Below are 21,607 nucleotides of genomic sequence, written 5' to 3' on the forward strand. Positions count from 1 at the left end.
GTCTGTTCATATCTTCTGCCCATTTTTTTTAGTTGATTATTTGTTTCCCATGTATTGAATTTGAGAAGTTCTTTGTAGATCTTGGATACTAATCTTTTATCTGTAGTGTCATTTGCAAATATCTTCTGGGCTATCTGTGGCTGCTATCTGTGGGCTGCCTCTTAGTTTTTTTGACTGTTTCCTTGGCTGTGCAGAAGCTTTTGATCTTGATGAAGTCCCACAAGTTCATGAAGTTGATCATGTGTTTGTTCTCTTGCTGTTTTATAACCTTGCTTTCAAAGAATTACTATACAGTATACCTCTCTGTCTTATAACTGGACAAAGTGCATATTGGCCTATCGTCACAGGTAAGTGGTTCTTAAAACAATGTTAACAGTGTTTACAGTATTGTGTTAAGAATATGACTGCAATACCATATGCCAGAGAAACTGTGTAGCGATTCATTCATTAGCCTATAGGCTAGGCTATACTGTAAAGCAATCCTATTGCTGCCTCTTTGTTATCAGTGCACTTAGCATTACACCTGTAAATAAATATGAATTTCTTCTTCACATTATCTTTTCATTTTTGGTGTCTGGGGTTAGTAATATGGATAATGCATACAGTGTTTTGTGTCCTATGGGATGACGACATAGGTACTGATAGACAATTCATCTTGGGAACATGAAAGCTTCTGGTGTTGATAGATACAGGATGGGACTGTGAATGTATTTTCTCCTCATGATTTTCTTAACACTGTCTTTTCTCTCGTTTACTGTAAGAACACAGTGCATAATATGTATGGCATACAGAAAATGTGTTGTTTAGGTCATCAGTAAGGCTTTGGTTAGTCATAAGCTATTAGTAGTTAAGTTTTCGGGTAGTCAGAAGTTCTGTGGATTTTCAGCTGTGTAGGGGTCGGTGTCCCTAACTTTCATGTTAGTCAAGAGTCAAAACAACAACAACAACAACAAAAAAAACCCCAACAAAACTAGCCAGAGAAGGGACACAGTAGTGGTGGAAGCAAGTTCAAGGGCACAGTGTATTGAAAACAGTAGATGTGTTTTCCTTTTCCCTGTAAATCAAAGGCACAGCAGCCCTGTCATCATTATGGCCCTGGGGAGGAGGTGGGGAGAAGGTGAATGAGCAGGAATGCTGTAGAGGGGAGCTCCTGTCCGACAGGAGGGAAGCCGAAGAAAAGCTTCAGCTTAGGAGAGGCAGTGGGAGAAAGAGGAGGGACAGACGGAGGAGGAGCCCAAGGCCACACCTTGTGGTGTGGCTCCAGGCTAGAGTCCTCGGCTGGTGGGGTAGGTTGATAGGAAAGCTGGAGACTTGGGGGCCTGTGCTGTGCTCCCTGGTGGGAGTCCTGGCAGGAGACTGCTGTGTGGGTTGGCTGTAGGTGTCTGCGAGGCTGCTGCAGCTGAGTAGAAGGGGCAGTAAGACGTGGGTAGGCCACAAGATGCAGCAGGAGTCAGTAGAGGGTCACCCCTGCCCCGTGAGGGGTGTCGAAGAGAGGTGTGTGGGGTCAGTTGGGCTGACCATGGGTCCTGGTGGAAGGAGTGAGGTGAGCCTGCCCCAGAGGCTAAGAGAAGCCATTGCATCTCGGAAGCCAGGAGGGTCATGACCTCAGCTCTTCATAGCACTGCTGCTATGAGACCCTATAGGCGTCAACCACCATGTCCATGTGGCTCCCAGCGTGGGGCCTAAGGGGTCTGTAGTGCTAGTGAGCGCAAAAATGAGGTCAGGTCAGACAGGGGTCAGGACTGTGGCCCCTAAGCTATCAAGTGCTGCTCAGTGGTGTCCCCGGGGCTCAGCACCAGGTGCGGAACCACACCAGCCACCCAGGTACAGAGGTCATTTGAGGACTCAGCTGTTCTAACACCCAGGCGAGCAGAATTACTGTGGGTTCAAGATTGCCCCTGCAGTGACTCAGAGGGATGGAGGCTTGTGAGGATGTTTGGATGGGCCCATGAAAATGCAGAGGCCACATTTTCTTTGCATATTTATGGAGCACTGTCTGGCTTTTTGACTGAGTGCATGAGGAAAACCGTTTGCTTATTTTAAGGTGGGTGTCCAGTTGGAATTCAAACCAGAGATGGCAGCGGAGGCCCATTGGCTGGTGGTGACATCCAGGCATAGACAGACATGAGGGGTCCTTGGAGACCCCACTCCCGCGGCCAGTCAAGGGCCAGGGAGGAGCTGAGGTACCCCTACCTCTGGGATTATAGATGTGTTCTCAGATTTGAAGACCCTGAAGGAGGCCAGGAATAAGTGACAACTGGTCCTCCAATTATGTATTTGGGTTTTTTATTGCCCACAGGCTTTTGTTGCCCCCAGGCTTTTGTTGCCCCATCTGCTAAAATCTGTCATCTCAGTAGACCCACAAAATCACCACCAAATATTCAGATATCTCTAAGAACTGAATTAAGTAGTGACAGAAGGTGACCTTGGCATTGACTGTGCTGCAGAGAAAAACGGCAGCCTCACCTCTGCCTCAGTGAGGGGAGCTGCAGTTTTCATTTGCTTTTCTTTAAACAGAAGGAGCCCTAGGGAGCCTCACAGGACCTAAGGGGACAGCTTTGAGTTTCCAAGGCATGAGAGAGAAAGGAAAGGCAAAAGAAAATGGAGTGAGAAACTGCATGAGCTCGGGCAATAGTTTTCTTTGAAAGGGAGTCAGAAACCTTCAGAGGACACTCCCAGGGTGCTGACATTTCTCTATCACGTTGCAGTGTTTCTTATTTTATCAAACGGACACGGAAGTGCTAAAATGCATTTCTGTTTTTGTCGTCTGTCTCATTCCTTCAGGCACACTCACCTTGCTGGGAGGGTTCAAGGTTTCCTCTGAGGCTGCAACTCCCCCCCACCTTTCTGGCCACAGCCAAAGGTGCACGAGGTCCTCTCTGTCTTTGACTGCAAGGCCAGGTATTGCCTCATTTGATTATTTACTTCCCTGCCATCATTAGGGTGTGAGAGGGGCATATTCCTGAGCAGCACCCCACATTTCTGTCCTCAGATGTCAACACACTTGAAACCAAGCAAGGAGAGTGTTTTAGAAGCTGCCATCTGTTTGCTTTTTCAACTTGACCTTTGTCTGAATAATAAGATGTATCTGGCTGAGCACATTTCTTCCTAATGAGCAAGAGCAGTTGTGTTATGTGTATTCAAGGATAGTCGTGTTTTCACTGGTTTTTCCCCCCTGTAGAAAGTAGAATCTCTTTCATTTCCACAGCTTTCATTTTGCTTCCCTATGTCAACATTCATTCCCAGTTCTGGTGCTGGTGCTTCTTGTATAAAACTGCGCTTCTGAGGTGCTGTTTTTATTTTTTTTTAACTTAAACATTTTTTTAGTGATTGCCCTAGATGTTGCAATACACATTTAAAAAAATATTTATTTATTTGAAAGAGCTTGCCAGCAAGTGGGAGGAGGGGCAGAGGGAGAGGGAGAGAGAGAATCCTCAAGTAGCCTCCCTGCTGAGCACAGAGCCCAACGTGGGACTTGAACTCATGACCCTGAGATCAAGACTTGAGCTGAGATCAAGAGTCAGATGCTTAACTGACTGAGCCACCCAGGCACCCTGAAAATCCAAGTTTCTGACCTATATCATGTTTCTTCTGCCTGAAGAACTTGTAACATTTCTTTCAATGCAGATCTAAGGAAGTCTATTTCCCTCACTTTGGGAGGATAATTTTAGTGGTACAGAATTTTAGATTGGTGGTTTTTTCTTTCAATAGTTTAACGATTTTATTGCACTCTCTTCTTGCTTGCATAGTTTCTTCTGAGAAGTCCTTTGCAGTCTTCATCCTTGTTCCTCTGTGGGTAAGGTGGGTTCACAGCCATCTCCCATTCTTACCCCTTCCTCTTGTCCTCCCCTCCCCTTCAGCTTCTTTCAAAAAAATTTTTTTTTCCTGTTTAGAACGTTCTTGGCTGTTATTACCTCAAATACTTCTGCTCTGTTCTCTCTCTCTCTTCCTGGTATTCCATTATGTGTATGTTATACCTTCTGCAGTTGTCCCACATTCCTTTTCTCTCTTTGCATTTCAGTTTGGAAGTTTGCATTAACCAATTTTCAAGCCCACTGATTCTTTGGCTGTGTCCAGTCTACTGATGGGCCCATCAAAGGCATTCTTTCTTTCTGTTATGGTGTTTTTTATTTCTAGCATTTCCTTTTGATTCTTTCTTGGAGTTTCCATCTCTCTGCTGTGTTACCCATCTGTTCTTATGTATTGTCTACTTTACCCATTAGAGCCCTTAACATATTAATCACAGTTATTTTCCCTTGTCTGATCATTCCAACATCTGTATCACATCTTGAGTTTCACTCTGATGACTGCTTTGGGTCTTCTGAGCTTCTTGAACCTGTAAATGTTTGTCTTTGAATACATTTGGGAAATTTTAAGCAGTATTTCTTCAATTTATTCTGTCCCATTCTCTCTCTTCTAACCTAGAGGAGGTTACTGTTCCCAAACCTTAATGTTGTTCTGGGCTTTTTTATTATAAAGGAGGCTGAACTGCTTCCTCGCTGATACAGAGTAGGTACATTGTTACTTTGCCAGCAGTAGGGCTGGACTTTCTCTGCGCCTAGGCTTCCACCTCTGTTTCATTTATTAGAAATAAATTGGCAAGAAGCTTGCCATAGTTAGTAATTCTGTCTGTTCCTGAAGTATTGAGCTAAGCTTACAGATAACCTAGAAGTGTGCCATTTAATATAGTAGGTGCTACCTGTGTGTGTATACTTAAGCATAAATAAATTAAAATTAAACAAAATTTAGTCACAGTAGCCACATTTGGCTAGTGATTGCCATATTGGATGATGCTGACATAGTAATCCTCTAGCTGTGGCTACTCTATGGGGAGGAGAAAGCCTGCCTTTTGGCTGAAAGTTAGTACCCCGGCCTGGATGGTAATAAGACCTAGAAACCTGATGCCGTCTCTTTAGTCCTGTCCTTATACAACATTGTCTATCTTGGGTACAGGATAGCGACCTAAGTCACCAGGACAGCTGGCAATCTTAAGACTCCTGTGTGAGGTTTCCTCCTGATTGATCTAATGTGATCCCCTCCATATCCCTGGTCTAGCTGCTTCTGGCCACAGGACCTCCCCTGGGAGTTGGCCAAAACCATGACCCGATGGAATTAAAACCCAACCGGGGACTGTTTCCTAGGGGAGTTGGCTGTAAGAACTACATGTGTTGGAATGTCACTTAGGCCATGATGGATTTCCATCTTTAATGTTTTCTGTCAATGTCCTCTATCACTACTTAAGCTACAAAATTGGGTAATTTCCCTTGTAAAACTTTTCTAGTGTTCTCCATGCATTAAAAACGGCAGGTCTTTAAGGCACGGTATTTTGGTCCATATGCCAGGCACCCATCTGTAGCCTAGGATGCAATGGGGAAGCAGGAGGAGGGCAGGCCTCCGTCCTACAGGGGCCTTTGATGGCAGTGATGATCATAGCAGTGTTGTTCGTGGGACGTCTCGGGTCACTTTGACACCAGGAACCTCTGACATATCCTGTGCGTGGCATGGCATCTGGGAGTCAAGAGGGATTTTCTTTGGTAATGGACCTTCTCTACTAGCATGGCCTCAGTAAGCCTTTTGACTCCACGAGGGCTCTCTCTTGGGATGCCTTTTGACCCACTGGAAGCAATTCGGATTGCAAAATTTAGGAAAGGACTGATCTCCTGTCACACTGCATGGATGCAGTTGAATTTGTCAGATCTCCTCTGCAGGAAATAGGGCAAATGGACCTAGGGTACCTTTACTGCTCATACCTAGGCCTTCCTTGCTCAACACCAGGACCCCAGCCTAAGGCCCTTTTGCCTGAATGTGTCAGGTAGTAAACTCCCTCCTGACATTGGATGATAATTATCTAAATAGGCCTCCTTCGAGTAACCCTGGGTTGCTGGAGGAAACACAGGCTATGCCAGGTAAAGGGGACTCTTGACACACACACTTTCTCTCTCTCTCTCTCACTGTTCTTCCTAATAGATGTGGTGACTTCTCTCTCCCTCACTCATTTCCTGGGTTAATGGCTATAACTGGAGTCATCTATGGTTAGTCTACCTCAGGATGGGGACTTAAAGGAATATTCCCAAGCAGCTGTCAAAACTCTGTTTGTTTCGGGGGAAATTCCCTGTCTTCTCCAGTGCATATGAAAGTTCTTTTGAAACCTCCCTTTTCTTTACTTCCCCAATTCCCGAGTATATAATCAGCCACCTCTCAGCTCTTTCTGCCCATGGGTCCTGTCGCCGTGCTTTAATAAACCACCACTTTGCACCAAAAGACAGACAGACAGAAAGAAAGATAGAAAGAAAGAAAAAGAAAGAAAAGAAAAAGAGAGAGAGAGAGAAAGGAAGGAGGGAGGGAGGGAAGGAAGGAAAGAAGAAAAGAAAGAAAAAGAAAGAAAGAAGAAAAGAGAAAGAAATAAGAAAGAAAAGAGAGAGAGGAAGGAAAAAAGAAAGAAAAAGAAAGAAAGAAAGAAAAAGGAAAGACCAACAAGCCTGTCATTGCAGAAAGTTCAGTTGGACAAGTGAAGATTATGAACCACTGTCAGTCCTGTAAGACTGGCTTGATTAAATATGTACAAATATACGTGAGCAATAGATAGCATAGAAGTTAAGGCAAAATAAAAACTAATTGCTGTCGAAATCTCTTCCTTTAATACACCACACCAAGCTTTCCTGTCTTATTTTTCTTTCCCCTCCTCTCCCCCACTCCTCCCCCTCGCCTCCCCTCCCTTTTCTACCTTCCTTTCTTTCCTTCCTTCCTACCTTTTCCCTCCTTCCTCCCTCCCTTCCTCTTTTCTCTTCTCTCATCTTCTCTTCTCTTTTTAAGTAGGCTCCACACCCAGCGTGGAGCCCAGTGTAGGGCTTGAACTCACAGTCCTGAGATCGAGACCTGAGCTGAAATCAAGATATGGTTGCTTAACCAACTGAGCCACCCAGGTGCCTAAGATTTTTGTCTTAATCAGGAAATTGAATCACTGTCCCCGTGTTCTCATCACCAAGTCAGGACCATCAGCCCTTGTGTAAAAGCAGAGATTCTTCAGTTTGACGGTTCAGTGGAGGGCCCACTGGAATCTCTAGAAATGCTAAGTCAGAGTGAATCCTTCTCTAATATGTGGACTTCTCAGAGACTCATGTTTTCTCATAGAACAGGCTTTCTTTTCTATGTAAGTGAATTCAGATTAGATTCCTAGCTGTGGCCTGAAATAAATACATAAAAGCTAGGTTCTTTTGACAGTGGTTTGGAGAGCAGGTCTGTGGTCTGTGTATCTTAACTCGAGCACTTATATCTTGTGGTTGCTCGAATGGCCTGAAGCCAGAAGCAGATCAGCTGGAAATCAGCGTCTTTGAGAGACTCAAACAGGCTATTGAGAAATTCCTTTCTTCTGGTGCTGGACTATGCCTTACTGCCCGTGATGTTTGTAGGCAATAAAAGAGAACCACTCCAGAAGCTTCTTTCCATAAGGCTCTAAAATTGTGATGCTCCGTTATCTCAGGCACTTACTGCTTCCTGTCAGGTACCTCCAGCCTGCCGGTCATGTCTGCCCCCAGATAGCTCATCTGACTCTCAGGGACTTTGGAAAAATACACTTGGAATTAGATGCCAATGGCTCTCACAGGGAGGCACATTACCCTTCCTCCAGGGTTTCTAAATATCGGCAGCCTTTTGTGCAGAATCATGTGTGTTTGTCAGCTTGCACATGAGTTCTGCTCAGTGCTTATGATCTGGTAGGTGGACCCCACAGATTGTTCCCTCCCCCCTCACCTTTCATGCTTCCAGCCACACCCACCTAACAGCCAGCACCCTGGCCCCTAGGTTTTTCCATGGTTATGTTTAAGAATATGAGAAGGAACATTTTTTCATGTGTGTTAGCCATTTGTATGTCTTCATTGGAAAAGTGTCTGTTCATATCTTCTGCCCATTTTTTTGATTTGTTTATTTGTTTCATGTGTATTGAGTTTGAGAAGTTCTTTGTAGATCTTGGATACCAGTCTTTTATCTGTAGTGTCATTTGCAAATAATCTTCTCCCATTCCATGGGCTGCCTTTTAGTTTTTTTGACTGTTTCCTTGGCTGTGCAGAAGCTTTTGATCTTGATGAAGTCCCACACATTCATTTTTTCTTTTGTTTCTCTTGCCTTTGGAGATGTGTCATGAAAAAAATTGCTTTGGCCAATGTCAAAGAGGTGGCTGCCTATGTTCTCCTCTAGGATTCTGATGGATTCTTGTCTCACATCGAGGTCTTTCATCCATTTGGAGTTTATCTTTGTGTATGGTGTGAGAGAGTGGTCAAGTTTCATTCTTTTGCATGTAGCTGTCCAATTTTCCCAGCACCATTTATTGAAGAGACTGTCTTTTTTCCACCGGATGTTTTTTCCTGCTTTATCAAAGATTAGTTGCCCAAAGAGCCGAGGGTCCATTTCTGGGTTCTCTATTCTGTTCCATTGGTCGATGTGTCTGTTTTTGTGCCAGTACCATGCTGTCTTTGTGATCGCAGCTTTGTACTATAGCTTGAAATCTGGCAACGTGATGCCTCCAGCTTTGTTTTTCCTTTTCAACAATTCCTTGGTGATTCGGGGCCTTTTCTGGTTTCACACAAATTTAAGTGCTATTTGTTCCAGTTTTTTGAAAAATGTCATTGGTATTTTGGTCGGGATGGCGTTGAAAGTGTAGATTGCTCTGGGTAGCCTAGACATTTTAACTATGTTTATTCTTCTGATCCATGAGCATGGAATATTTTTCCATCTTTTTGTGTCTTCAGTGTCTTTCAAGAGTGATTCGCAGTTTCTAGAATATAGATCCTTTACGTCTCTGTTTAAGTTAATTCCAAGATAATGTATGATTTTTGGTGCTGTTTTAAATGGAACGGATTCCCTAATTTCTATTTCTTCAGTCTTGTTCATGTATAGAAATGCAACTGATTATTATTAGCCATCAGGGAAATTCAAATCAAAGCCACATTGAGATACCACCTTACGCCAGTTAGAATGGCAAAAATTGACAAGGCAAGAAACAAATTTTGAAGAGGATGTGGAGAAAGGGAATTCCTCTTACACTGTTGGTGGGAATGCAAGTTGGTACAGCCACTTTGGAAAACAGTGTGGAGGTCCCTTAAAAAGTTAAAAATCGAGCTACCCTATGATCCAGCAATTGCACTACTGGGTATCTACCCCAAAGATACAGACGTAGTGAAGAGAAGGGCCATATGCACCCCAATGTTCATAGCACCATTGTCCACAATAGCTAAATTGTGGAAGGAGCCAAGATGCCTTTCGACAGATGACTGGATTAAGAAGATGTGGTCCATGTATACAATGGAATATTACTCAACTATCAGAAAGAACGAGTTCTCAACATTTGCTGCAACATGGACGGGACTGGAGGAGATTATGCTAAGTGAAATAAGTCAAGCAGATAAACAATTATCATATGGTTTCACTCATTTATGGAACATAAGAAATAGGAAGATGGGTAGGAGAAGGAAGGGAAGAATGAAGGGCAGGTAAACAGAAGGGGGAAGGAAGCATGAAAGACTGTGGACTGTGGGAAACAAACTGAGGGCTTCAGAGGGGAGGGGGGTGGGGGACTGAGATAGGCCGGTGATGGGTATTAAGGAGGGCACATATTGCATGTTGCACTGGGTGTTATATGCAAACAATGAATCATGGAACATTACATCAAAAACTAATGATACACTGTGTGGTGACTAACATAACATAATAAAAAATTGTTACAAAAAAAAAAGAATATGAGAAGAAACATTGTTAACAGTGAGATTGGAAATAAAAAGCAGCATCTGTTTGACCAGTCCATGTGGTGAGGCAGTGGCTTTCAGGTGCAACAGTGGCTACTGTTGGCCAGAAGGCTCTTGCATGTGGTTTGGGAGCTCATCACTCATGTTATTACTGTTGATATTATGATGAGGTGTGCCTGTTGGGTATCCCAGTATAGAACAGTTAATTCTGAAGGAATTCTTAGTTTAAATCCTTCAGGTTAAGTGCTTTATGAAGTCCCTAGGCCTGAGTGGTTTACTGTAAACTTTGAGAACCCCTGGGATGTAACCTTTCAGGATCCCTTCTAGTTCTGTGATTCTCTGGTAGGGAATTGGAATTTCTGAATTGTCTTTCTCATAAAATTTCTTTTGAAAGCCATTTTGTTTTACAGGATTAATGCTCATTCATCACAGAAAATTTTTTAAATGCCAGAATGCTCAAAGAAAATAAGTTACCTGCCGTTTCATCAAAGATAATCATTATTAACATAATGCTTTTATAGCACTTTCTCTAATCTGATAATTTTATATCTCTTTCTCAAATTTTACATAAAGAAAGACTGTATATATAATGTCACTGCTTCTATCATATAATGGAATATTGTGAAAATTTTCCAGGTCATTTGTTCTTCTTCAGTAAACCTTATCATTTCCATCTGCAATCAAACGTTGGAAGCATAAATTTATTATCTCAAAGCTTTGAAACATGTAGAATATTTGTTTGAAGTAAATGTAAAAGAATAATATATTAAAGCAGGATCCCAAAGCTCATTTTAAGTTCAAAAACAAAGGTTTTAATCTGCACCAAGAAAATGAAGTTCCCCAAAGGTCAATGTGAGATCCAATTTCAGGATTTTAGTTATTAGTATTGCAGATGAGGAAAGAGACATTAGTACTCCCCAGTGCCTAGATTTGGGTCAACATCTTGATTAAAATACAGGAATGTATGGTTGCTTTTCCTGACTTAAAAATGGAAGTAATGTGGTCCCCAGGAATTGTGTTGTATAATCCCTATCCCCTTGTGGTCTTTGAGATCTGTCTTAGGAAGTAGTGCAGGACTCTGACTGGTGGGTTTTAGAGCGTGAGGGTAGGCCTTGGGGAAAATTTCAGTCCCTTGTGTGGGTCCGTATAGGACCGAAGAACATAGCTGTAGTTATAATTAGCCTTTCTAGTGTGGGTCCATGGGCCTCCATATCAAGCTGGGTGCAGGAATGGAAGGCTGTTAATTCTGTTGAGGCATCTGCTGATAATACAACCCTTTTCTAAGAATGCGACCTGTGCTGGGGGCATCCCAAAGCATATTCACAGATGTGGTATCACTATGCAACCTATTATCAGAATCTTTTGCTTTTACTGAGGTTCACCCAATTAGAATTTAGATCTGAGGGAATAGAAACTCTGTGTTAAGTTTGAGGTTTAGTTAAATTCTTGGATGTCAGTTGCCTGCCTCACAAATCTTGGCAAGGTAGCCTCAGAATTTCAGAGGCAAACTTGAGACACTTGGAGATTTTATACTGAAGAACCTACCATCCTTTGAGCAGTATTAAGAATACCTCAAAATCTAGTGTTTGGTTTATTCCCTGTTCCTATGCTTTATTTAAGTTCCCCTCTGCCTCCTTCATGATTGAAAGGACTTGGAAATGAGACTTTTTTCAAGGAATTTGTCCGTTTCATCTGTGTTGTCTAATTTGTGGGAATAAAGTTGTGACATATCCTTTTTTATTCTTTTAATGTCTATAAAACATACTCATGTTGCCTTTTTGATTCCTCATATTCATAACTTAAGTCTTCTTTTTTCTTGATAAGTCTAGCAAGAGGTTTATCAAGTTTACTGATCTTTGCATATATTTTTTGTTTTTGTTTGAAATTTCATTAGTTTCTGTTCTAGTCTTTATTTTTCTTCTTCTGCTTGCTTTGGGTTTTACTCTGCTTTTATTCTTTTAGTTTCTTAATGTGGAAACTCAGATTATTGATGTGATAGATTTTTCTTTTCTAATATAAGCTTTGAGTGCTATGAATTTCCCTCTACATACTGCCTTACGTGCATATTACAAATGGTGATATGTTGCCTTTTCATTTAAAGTGAATACTTTAAAATATTTTCTCATTCTTTTTGTTCCAAATGCCATTAAGAAGTGAGTTAGTTCCCAGATATCTAGTGTCTCTTTGAGCTATAAGAATGAGGTTCTAATAAATTGGAAACTTTGGTGAGAAGGTGTTTGGAATTATACATGACAACCTGGCAGATTGTTCATAGTATAGTGAAACACTGTCGTGCTGTTGTCATTGTATGAACTGAAAGGATATCTTATAGCTGTTTCTTTACGCTTGGGTATATTTTTTAAATAGGATTTGAAGGCATATTTTGGGACCTTCTCCTGTAATGTGTCTTATCTTTGTTCTTTTTAGTGCATTATCATTGGACGGAACTGGATCCCGAAAAATTCATGAAAGATGCTGAGTACCTACACTGCTTTAAGAATTTGGGACTGAATCATGAAAAGGAAGACAGAAATAAGAAATTGGGACCCTGAGTAGCCCTGCAGAAACAAAGCAGAATGAAACAAAACAACAACACCAAAGGAATGATACCATTTTCTGTTGTTGCTGTGGTCTAATAGCGAAAGTGGGTGCTGGCAGTGCGGGGGTGTGCACCCCATGCACATGGCAGGGCATACACCCATGCTTCCCCCATGTAAAGACTTTGCTGGTTCCTGTGATTTCTTGGCTTGCTTTTAAAACAGGCTGGCCCAACATCATTTGTCACCAGTCCTCCTTTCACATGTGTTCATGATGGGTCTCAAATGCATTCACACTGTCCATGTTCTTCCCAACACTGGCTAAGCCAGGGCCTGGGTTAAGGTGTAAAGAGAACAAACATTGATGGTAATGTATTGTGTAAGACCTTTGCATCTTGTAAATTTTCTCATTTTTCTAAAAAGAAATAATAAAATCCTAAACCCCAACAAACCACTTTATTATTAAACAAATCCTGCTGTGTTTCTGCTTAATAATTTTGTCTGTAGAAATACAATGTGTCTGACCCCACTCTTTGTATAATCTATACTTCTTTTCAAATAACCCTCTTGCAAGTGGCCTTCCCTCAGTGGCCTACACAGATCTCTGATTCCATGAGAGCCTATCACTGGTAATTTGCAGCTGATGACATTTTACTTGGATATGAAATGGCAGGAAAGGGGAGTGTACATGGGTAGGTAATCCAGTTTTGGATTGGCCCAATGACCGAGACCGAGTGTGGCTGCCATCTCTGATTTATTCACCTTTGGGAGGTCAAGAAAGGTCTCAGCATGTTGGACCATACAGATGCCCCTTTTCCGGGAGCTGAATAGTTGTCCATATATCCAACCAATATCCACACAGTTACATGAAGAAGGAACCACATTCCGCCCAAGAGTTTCTCAGTTAATTTTAATCTATTAGTGGTCACAACTATAGTGGTAATTTTTAGACATTATATGATGTTAGTAGTTACATATGTATTACTATACATATTATATATTTATATAACATCTATAATATTTTAATTTTAATTTGCTTATGCAAATAGAGTTATTCTCTCTTGAAATACTTCTTGCCTAACTGTAAAGGAGACATCTTTATTTGGCATTTTTGTAATGCTAAAACTCTGTGACCTTTATAATAACTTCTGAGTTTATCTCATCTGACCCAGTTGTCTACTTCAAATTAATAACAAAACAGGAAGCAATAAATGTTGGCGAGGTTGTAGAGAAAGGGGATCCCTCTTACACTGTTGGTGGGAATGCAACCTGGTACAGCCACTCTGAAAAACAGTATGGAGGTTCCTCAAGATATTAAAAATAGAGCTACCCTATGATCCAGCAATTGCACTACTAGGTATTTACCGCAATGATAGAGATGGGAGGTTCCTCAAGATGTTAAAAATAGAGCTACCCTATGATCCAGCAATTGCACTACTAGGTATTTACCGCAATGATACAGATGTAGTGAAGAGAAGAGGCACATGCACCCCAGTGTTCATAGCAGCAATGTCCACAATTGCCAAACTGTAGAGGGAGCCGAGATGCCCTTCAACAGAGAATGGATAAAGAAGATGTGGTCCATATATACAATGGAATATTACTCAGCCATCAGAAAGGATGAATACCCACCATTTGCATCGACATGGATGGAACTGGAGGGAATTATGCTAAGTGAAATAAGTCAAGCAGAGAAAGACAGTTATCATAGGTTTCATTCATATGTGGAACATAAGCAATAGCAGGGAGGATTGTAGCGGAAGGGAGGGAGATCCAAAGGGGGAGAAATCGGAGATGGAGATGAACCATGAGAGCCTATGGACCCCAGGAAAAAACTGAGGGTTTCAGAAGGGAGGGAGAGGGAGGGGTAACAGGGTGATGGGTATTAAAGAGGGCACGTGTTGTGATGAGCACTGGGTGATACATGTAACTAATGAATCATTGAGCACTATATCAAAAACTAATGATGTGAGAGAGGNAAAAACTAATGATGTGCTATACAGTGGCTAACTGTTCATAATAATATAAAAAAGCCCAGAAAATGTGAGACAAGGAGAAGAAACTCAAATTATACCTCCAGTGTACATTCAAGTACTTGGAATATGGAATTGGAAAGGGGTTTGCCAGACTGCCTTTCTCTGAACAAATGCAGATGGTTTGGGATAATCCGTGATAGCATGAACCTCTGGATTTGAAATCATTACATTCCAGGTGCAAATCCCCAGTCTGCTTCCCCAGCTGTATGGGCAGTGAGGGCCAAGAGGCTCTCCTGTTTGAATTATCTGTGTAGGCTTTTACAGGATGAATTAAAATTCATTGTAAAGTTACTCTAAACTACAGGTTTGTAAAATTGGCTGTAGGGTCATGGACTTGCGGAACACATTTGTCAGACATTTCTCTGCCACAACATTTTATCACCACCAATTAATGCTGAACAGCCGCAGCCTGCCCTTGTGCTAATTGGTCACAAGGATGGCATAAAGAGAAGAGCTAATGTGCTTGATGTCTGTATAGTGGTAAAATGATAAAGACCCTTGTAGCCCACAATCCAGTTCCGGGATCCCATTTTAAAGGGACATAGACAAATTGGGGCATGAGCGGAGTCATGTGGGCAGGTGGCAGAAGGATCTGAAAATCGTGAAGGACTGAAGGGGAGAAACAGAACTCTGAATGTTTGAAAGATATGGACAGGACACTTGGGTCAGGAACAAAAGAGGAGCCATGGGCATAAGTTGAGTTAACACAGATATTCGCTTGATACAAAGTAAAGTTTTCCAATGTGATTCAAAACTGGATGGTGATGTTAGTATTTAGTGTTTGGGCGGAAGTTCTGAGCTTACTTACATGTGCAGAAAATTCTATTTAANGAACAAAAGAGGAGCCATGGGCATAAGTTGAGTTAACACAGATATTCGCTTGATACAAAGTAAAGTTTTCCAGTGTGATTCAAAACTGGATGGTGATGTTAGTATTTAGTGTTTGGGCAGAAGTTCTGAGCTTACTTACATGTGCAGAAAATTCTATTTAATTAAGTTAAAAATCCTCCCACCCAGTTTGCAGTAAACCTGGGAAATGTCAGAATATGGTTGCTACTTTTGTACTTTTGGATTGAAGGAAGCTTTTCCATCATCCTGAAGGCCACTTTTAACTCCTAGAAACAGAAGAAGCAGCAGGTACACGAAAGACTGGCTCAATAGGGTCAGATCTAACCACAGGGCAAGGTTGTGAAATAAAAATGAAAGCTCAAGAAGAAACCCCATAACATTCACAGCTGCATCCAAAAAGTAGTTAATTCTGCCTTCTCCTACCCCTTTGTTCCCTTTCTGAAGGTCATTTCTAACCCTTACTGTGGGACTCATGGCTAAAAGATTTGAGGTGCAGTTCTACGTGCAGAGTATAAAACTTAGTCTTTACACCCTCCTAACATCTCCAGCTCCTTCTTGCCCCTTATTTTTAAGCTTGCTCTTTACCTTCCGTTAAAACATCATTTGAATGGGAATGGGAGAGGAGAATCGTCCCATGTATGGCTTCTCTGAGAAGGCTTGGCAGACTGCAGGCCGGTACTTTAAACAGAGCAATGTTTAACACTGGGTAGCAGGGTCTGTTTGATTTGCCTCTCGTAGTTTACTTTATAGGAGACCAAGCTCTTGGGAGACACAAAACATAGACCAAAGAAAGGCATCTTCTGGGGCTGGGCATAGCATCATGTCGTGGTTGGTGGTCCTCGGGAAGGCATTTTCTCTACCAAGCTGCATTCTGAAGGGATGGGTGCACGCCGCCAGATAAAGTAGGAGTTCATTGATTTGATCGTAGGGAACAAACGGTTCCACAAAAACAATTTCCTCTGACATGTCCTATTCGTCACTCCAAAACCGGAGAGGTGATCTTTTCTGTCAAACTGGTTTATCGGATTTCCTGCCCCTTTTCAGCCAGGCACTGTCAGAATTCTTAATTTGCAATTCATGACTGATTTGGATCTTTTAGGAGTAGAGTTAACCTCATTTCAAAAGACATGGATATCAAAGGTAGAGCTTCCCAATGATCATATTCGAGAAGAAGGTGGGAAATCTGGGTTTTGAGATGAGGCTGCCTCTCACCATTGCTGCTAATGCCTTGTTCCCTTCTGGGGACAGACAGTTGTGCATTAAATTTGTAGGGGCAAATTTAAAACCAAAACCAAAACCTTAAATCCCTATCGTGAAAGTATCTATTAGTGATGGTATTTTAGATTTGTTAATTTTTGATAAGATAATTCATATTCATAGGGGCCCTTAAAATAACTTTGCTTGTTTTTTAAACTTCCCCGAGGGTTGGTGCATGAAAGGCTCTGTCATCAAGCAGAAAATGTACTGGGGTGTCTGTTGAAGGACATTCAGCAGACAGTCACCCTGCAGCAGGGGGTAGGCTCAGCCCAGGCCCCAGTCCAAGGCAGCGGGTCTCCCAGAGGGAGCTAGGTTTGAAGGACAAGCCAGAGTTGGCCAGTTGAAAGTGATGTGCCGTGGAGGAGGGCAAGCCTTGAGGTGCAGCACCTCGAGGTGTGAGCGAAGTGGGGTTTAGACACCTGCCGGCAGGCCGGTGGGGCCGGATTCAGGGAGACAGGGGGCACGTGAAGGAACATGGACGACACAAGTGGGGAGTGAGGACCAGGGACGGGCCTGCAGGGGTTTGGTAAGGTGTGATCATGCATTTAGGCTTCATCACGTCTCCCTCCTTCTCCAGCTCGATTTGTTCTAGTTCTGCAGTTTCTCACGTGACCTGGCCTTGAGAGTGACCCGGAGGACCGGGTGCAGCTCTGCTGGTGTGGGGTGACCGAGGCCACTGGGCAGTGCTGTGGAGGTCTCAACAGGCCTTGGGGTGGCCCAGACTTGGGGTTGCATCCTGGCTGTGCGAGGGGGTTGCACCATGATCTCTGCACAGTGTGTGTGTTCCTTCAGCTCTCTGAACTTCGTCCTCCGTCTCTACACCTGGGTGGTAAGGGTGAAACGGGAGCTGTACACAAGGCTCTGGGCACAGTGGCTCGTGGCGGCGTCTGCTCGGGGTGCCGGGCCACGTCTCTGGGTGGATGTGGCTCGGTGTGGCCGACGCTGCTTTCTTTCAGGAGCTGCACCCGAGCCCTGGCCTGGCACTCCCCAGGTCTCCAGACAACTGAAACCCCAGGTTTACTTCCCATGGCCGCTGTCTGGCCTGTGAAGAACCCAAACAAAGAACGGAATTCTGTTTCCGTTGGGCTCGGCCATGCTTCTGGACTGTGGAAATACTTCAAATGGACGCTGGCTAGTCCTCCTAGTTTTGTGCCATCTCCAGACATGTTTTCTGTACCTTTGCCCAAGTCTAGGCTAACCCCAATGCATGGGATAGAGTTGGCACTCCATTAGAAATCTTTCAGGTGACTAGCTGCCTTCTTTCTTTTCTCACTCAACCCCCGTTCCTCCCACGTCACCCGTTCTTGTGGAAATCATGCTATACTATATTCACGGTATTTTGGTGATGAACCCGATAATCCTGTCAGAAAAAATTACTAGTACAGCACAGCTTGTTACTTGTGAGCTCGTGCAGGCTTCTGGTTCCCTGTGTTCTTTACCACAGGCGTACAGACCATCTGTATATCATCGAGTCTAGAATGTTTTCAGGAATCCGCATCTCACTGGCCTGTCTGCTGTGTCCAGAATACATCTCTTGAAACTAGGATTTTTGGCATTTTTGGTCTTCTCTCTCTTCAGAAGATTAGTTTTTGGAGATATGGGTAGTAACTCTGTTCTATAATCCCATCTGTAAGTTATTTCAGGACTTTTGAAACTTCATTCAGAGACCCTAGTAAGTCTGTCTCTTCACCCACAATGGGGTTCAAGTCCCCTTTCTGATGTTTCTTTTGCTTTTTTGGAGTTTGAAACATTTGCCTTACAGGAGTAGGTAAAATAACTATCTTTTTTTAAAAGAAGATTTTATTTATTTGACAGAGAAAGATAGAAAGCACAAGCAGGGGGAGCAGCAGGCAGATGGAGAGGGAGAAGCAGGCCCCCCGCTGAGCAGGGAGCCCGATGTGGGGCTCTGTGTGGGGCTAGATCCCGGGACCCTGGGATCATGACCTGAGCCGAAGGCAGACACTTAACCGGCAGAGCCACCCAGGGGCATCTAAAATAACTATCTTAATTTGAGCACGTATCCAGGGCTGAAAGCTATTCCAAGCCCTTTATGTGTATCAATGCTTGTCATCCCCACAGCCCTTTGTTGTTCCCATTTTACAGTTGAGGAAATTGAGACTCAGAAAAGTGAGCTGTCAAGAGCTGTGAAGAGTTTCAGATCTTGCCCCATTTACGGAGTGACTAAGCTTGCCGGCCACACAAATTCTCGTGGGTGCCGGCAGCAGGCAGGAGACCCGTCTGAGCCCGGGCTGAGCTCTGTTGCTCACAGCACTAGTGGGAGCTGGTGTCAGCATTTGTGCCAGCCCCTGGGCCCCAACTTGCACAGATGACACAGGGGCCAGGGGACGCCTCACATACAGCGGGTCATGCTACAGAAGGATCCGGAAAACCCCAATCTTTTATAATGTCTCAGGAGAGAGACACACTCTGTCTCTTCCGAGGCTATTTGCTACTTAAACATCCTCAGAACTATAGTCCCCAAGCAGAGGCAGTCAACACCTGTGCTTACAAGATGTACAGAAACACTGGAGACCTTGAGAATTGTCACCCCACAGGAACTTAACCCAGATCAGTCTGTCAGCAGGTAGTGTGGAGTCAGGGTTCAGAGCCAGGCCGGCAGGCCCCACTGCACTGCTGCTGCCATGACAACGTAAAGGTGCCCTCCTCACACACTGGGTCTCTCAGGTCGCTGTCATCTACCCTTCCTTACCACTCATTCCATCTCTGATGCGTGACTTCCATTAGCTTGTCCAGACCCCCGCCTCTGCCCTTCTCTGCTCTTCCTCACGGCTGACCCATGTGTGCTTGCTTCCGGCTTCTTGTCAGGCCTGGAGCAGGGGAGGCATCTGCAGGTGCTCTGAGGACTGAGAGAATGAGGGCTGGATGTGGGTTCCCTAGCTCCTTCCCTCCCCGAAAGCAAAGGCTGCAGCCCCTCCAGGAGGCCTTCTCCACAGTTGTTTCTAAGTTTTCCAGCCTCCCCCTGCGGCAGCCCCCATGACCCGCTGCCATGGCTGAGCCACCCGTCTCAATGAAATGTGCAGCCCCCTCGAATGCCCTTGTGTGCTGAGATTGAAGTCATGGGGGCTGTTGCCAGCTCGGAGTTAATTTCTTTGGACAATCGTGGGGCCTTTTCTCTCCTAGTCCTTCCTAAGTCATTTAGGTTATTTAACAGTTTAAACTGCACACCCTTCTCCCCTTTTACTTTGAAGTCCCCAGTGAGGTCCTGCATTTCAAGTGCTCACTGTCATGGTGCTGCAGGCCAGAGAAGGCCTGGACCCTCTTCCTCTTCTAAAGCTCACCTTAAAGGAAGTGGTGATGGCATGCCATGTGTCCTCAAGTCTCTCGGTTTCTATCCAGAATATCAGAACTTTTAGACTTACACTGTCCAGTACAGAAGCCACCTAATCACATGTGACTCAATTAATTAAAATTAAATAAATTTAAAATACCACATTTTATTTATCCATTTGTCCACCAACAGACACCTAGGTAGTTTCCATATCTTGGCTACTGTGAATTATGCTGCAGTGAATATGGGAGTGCTGGTATCTCCTTAAGATACTCGTTATATATCCAGAAGTACAACTGGTGGCTCACATGGTAGTTATATTTTTAATTTTTTGAGGAAAAAAATACTGTTTTCTATAATGGCGAATAGTGCACAAGGGTTCCCTTTCCTCCACATCCTCACCAACACTTGCTATATCTTGTCTTTTTGATAACAGCCACACCAACAGGTGTGAGGTGACATCTCACTGTGGTTTTGATTTGCATTTCCCTGATGACTAGTGATGTTAGCACCTTTCTTTCTTTCTTTTAAAGATTTATTTATTTATTTGAGAGAGAGCGAGAGAGCATGGTGGGGAAGGACAGAGGGAGTGGGAGAGAGAGAATCTCTAGCAGACTCCTTGCTGAGTGCAGAGCAAGCCCAAAGAGGAGCTCAATCCTACAATCCTGAGATTATGACCTGAACCAAAATCAAGAGTTGGACGCCCAACCGACTGAGCCAGCTAGGTTCCCCTGTATTCATCAGAGACATTGGCCTGTAATTTGCTTTTCTTGTAGTGTCCTTGTCTGGCTTATGGTATCAGGGTAATGCTGGCCTCATAGTATGAGTTCTCTACTCTTCAATTTTTGGAAGAGTATGAGAAGGATTGTTATGAATTCTTCTTTAAATGTTGGCTAGAATTCACCAGTAATTCCATGAGGCCCTGGGCCTTTCTTTTTGGGGAGGGTTTTGATTACTGATTCAATCTCCTTACTAAGTAGTTGGTCTATTCAGATTTTCTATTTCTTCATGATTCAGTCTTGGTAGAAAAAGAAGAAACTAAGCTCAAAGTTAGCAGAAAAAAAGGAAATAACAAAGATCAGAACAGAAATAAGTGAAATAGAGACCAGAAAAACAACAGAAAAGATCAATGAAACTAAGAGCTGTTTTTTGAAAGATAAACAATATTGACAAATCTTCAGTTAAACTTAAAAAAAAAAGACTCAAATAAATAAAATCAGAAATGAAAGAGGAGACCTTGCAACTGATACCACAGAAATACAAAGGATGATAAAAGACATCTATGAACAATTGTATCCCAGCAAGCTAGGTAACCAGACCAGGTGCTGAAAGCCTCCCAACTGCTTTCCGAGGGCAGTGCTGAACACTGAGTTTGGGTGATTTCTCCCGATCCCACAGAGTTGGCCAGCCTTCTGTGCATGATCACTGGCTGCCTGCAGAGCCCTGCACTTTTTGCTCTTGGTAACACACACAGGGAGCTGGTCACGGAGGAGGGGGTACGTGAATGAGGTGTGCAGAGCGTTGGGGTGCTCCTGGGCCAGTTGGGGGATCTGCAGGTGAGGCATCTTTAGTGGCCCGTGGGTGAAGCAGTTAGTAGGATCCACATCTCTTTGATGTTTCTGCAGATACGACCCTTGTGCTGGAACAGTTTTGTGCTATAACCAGAGAAGAATCATCACCATTGTGTAGGCGAGGTCACTGAGAGGAAACTGACTTGCTTGAGAGCAAGGAAATAGCGACAGAGCCATGGCTTAAAGCTAAGGCTCCTGACTCTTGGGCCTTATTAAGTTAGTTTGTTCATTTGTTCATTCATTCATTCAGTCATTCATTCGTTCAGCAGTCTATGTCAACTAGTGTGCTAGTTGCTGGGCACACACAGACAAATGTTACTGAGCCCTGACT

General features: G+C 43.4%; 1 protein-coding gene across 2 annotated transcripts in view; it reads left to right on the forward strand.

Annotated features, from left to right (window-relative positions):
- Positions 1 to 12,755, forward strand: part of DTD1 (D-aminoacyl-tRNA deacylase 1) — a 180,865-nt gene extending 168,110 nt beyond the window's left edge. For both annotated transcript variants that reach the window (XM_034639922.1, XM_034639920.1), the window contains one exon: positions 12,165 to 12,755. In XM_034639922.1, the coding sequence (XP_034495813.1) occupies positions 12,165 to 12,206 (42 nt within the window). In that variant the 3' untranslated portion in view covers positions 12,207 to 12,755. The remainder of the gene's footprint in view (positions 1 to 12,164) is intronic.
- Positions 12,756 to 21,607: the final 8,852 nt, after the last annotated feature.

The sequence above is a fragment of the Ailuropoda melanoleuca genome, chromosome 13, assembly GCF_002007445.2.
Source record: "Ailuropoda melanoleuca isolate Jingjing chromosome 13, ASM200744v2, whole genome shotgun sequence".
NCBI lineage: Eukaryota > Metazoa > Chordata > Mammalia > Carnivora > Ursidae > Ailuropoda > Ailuropoda melanoleuca.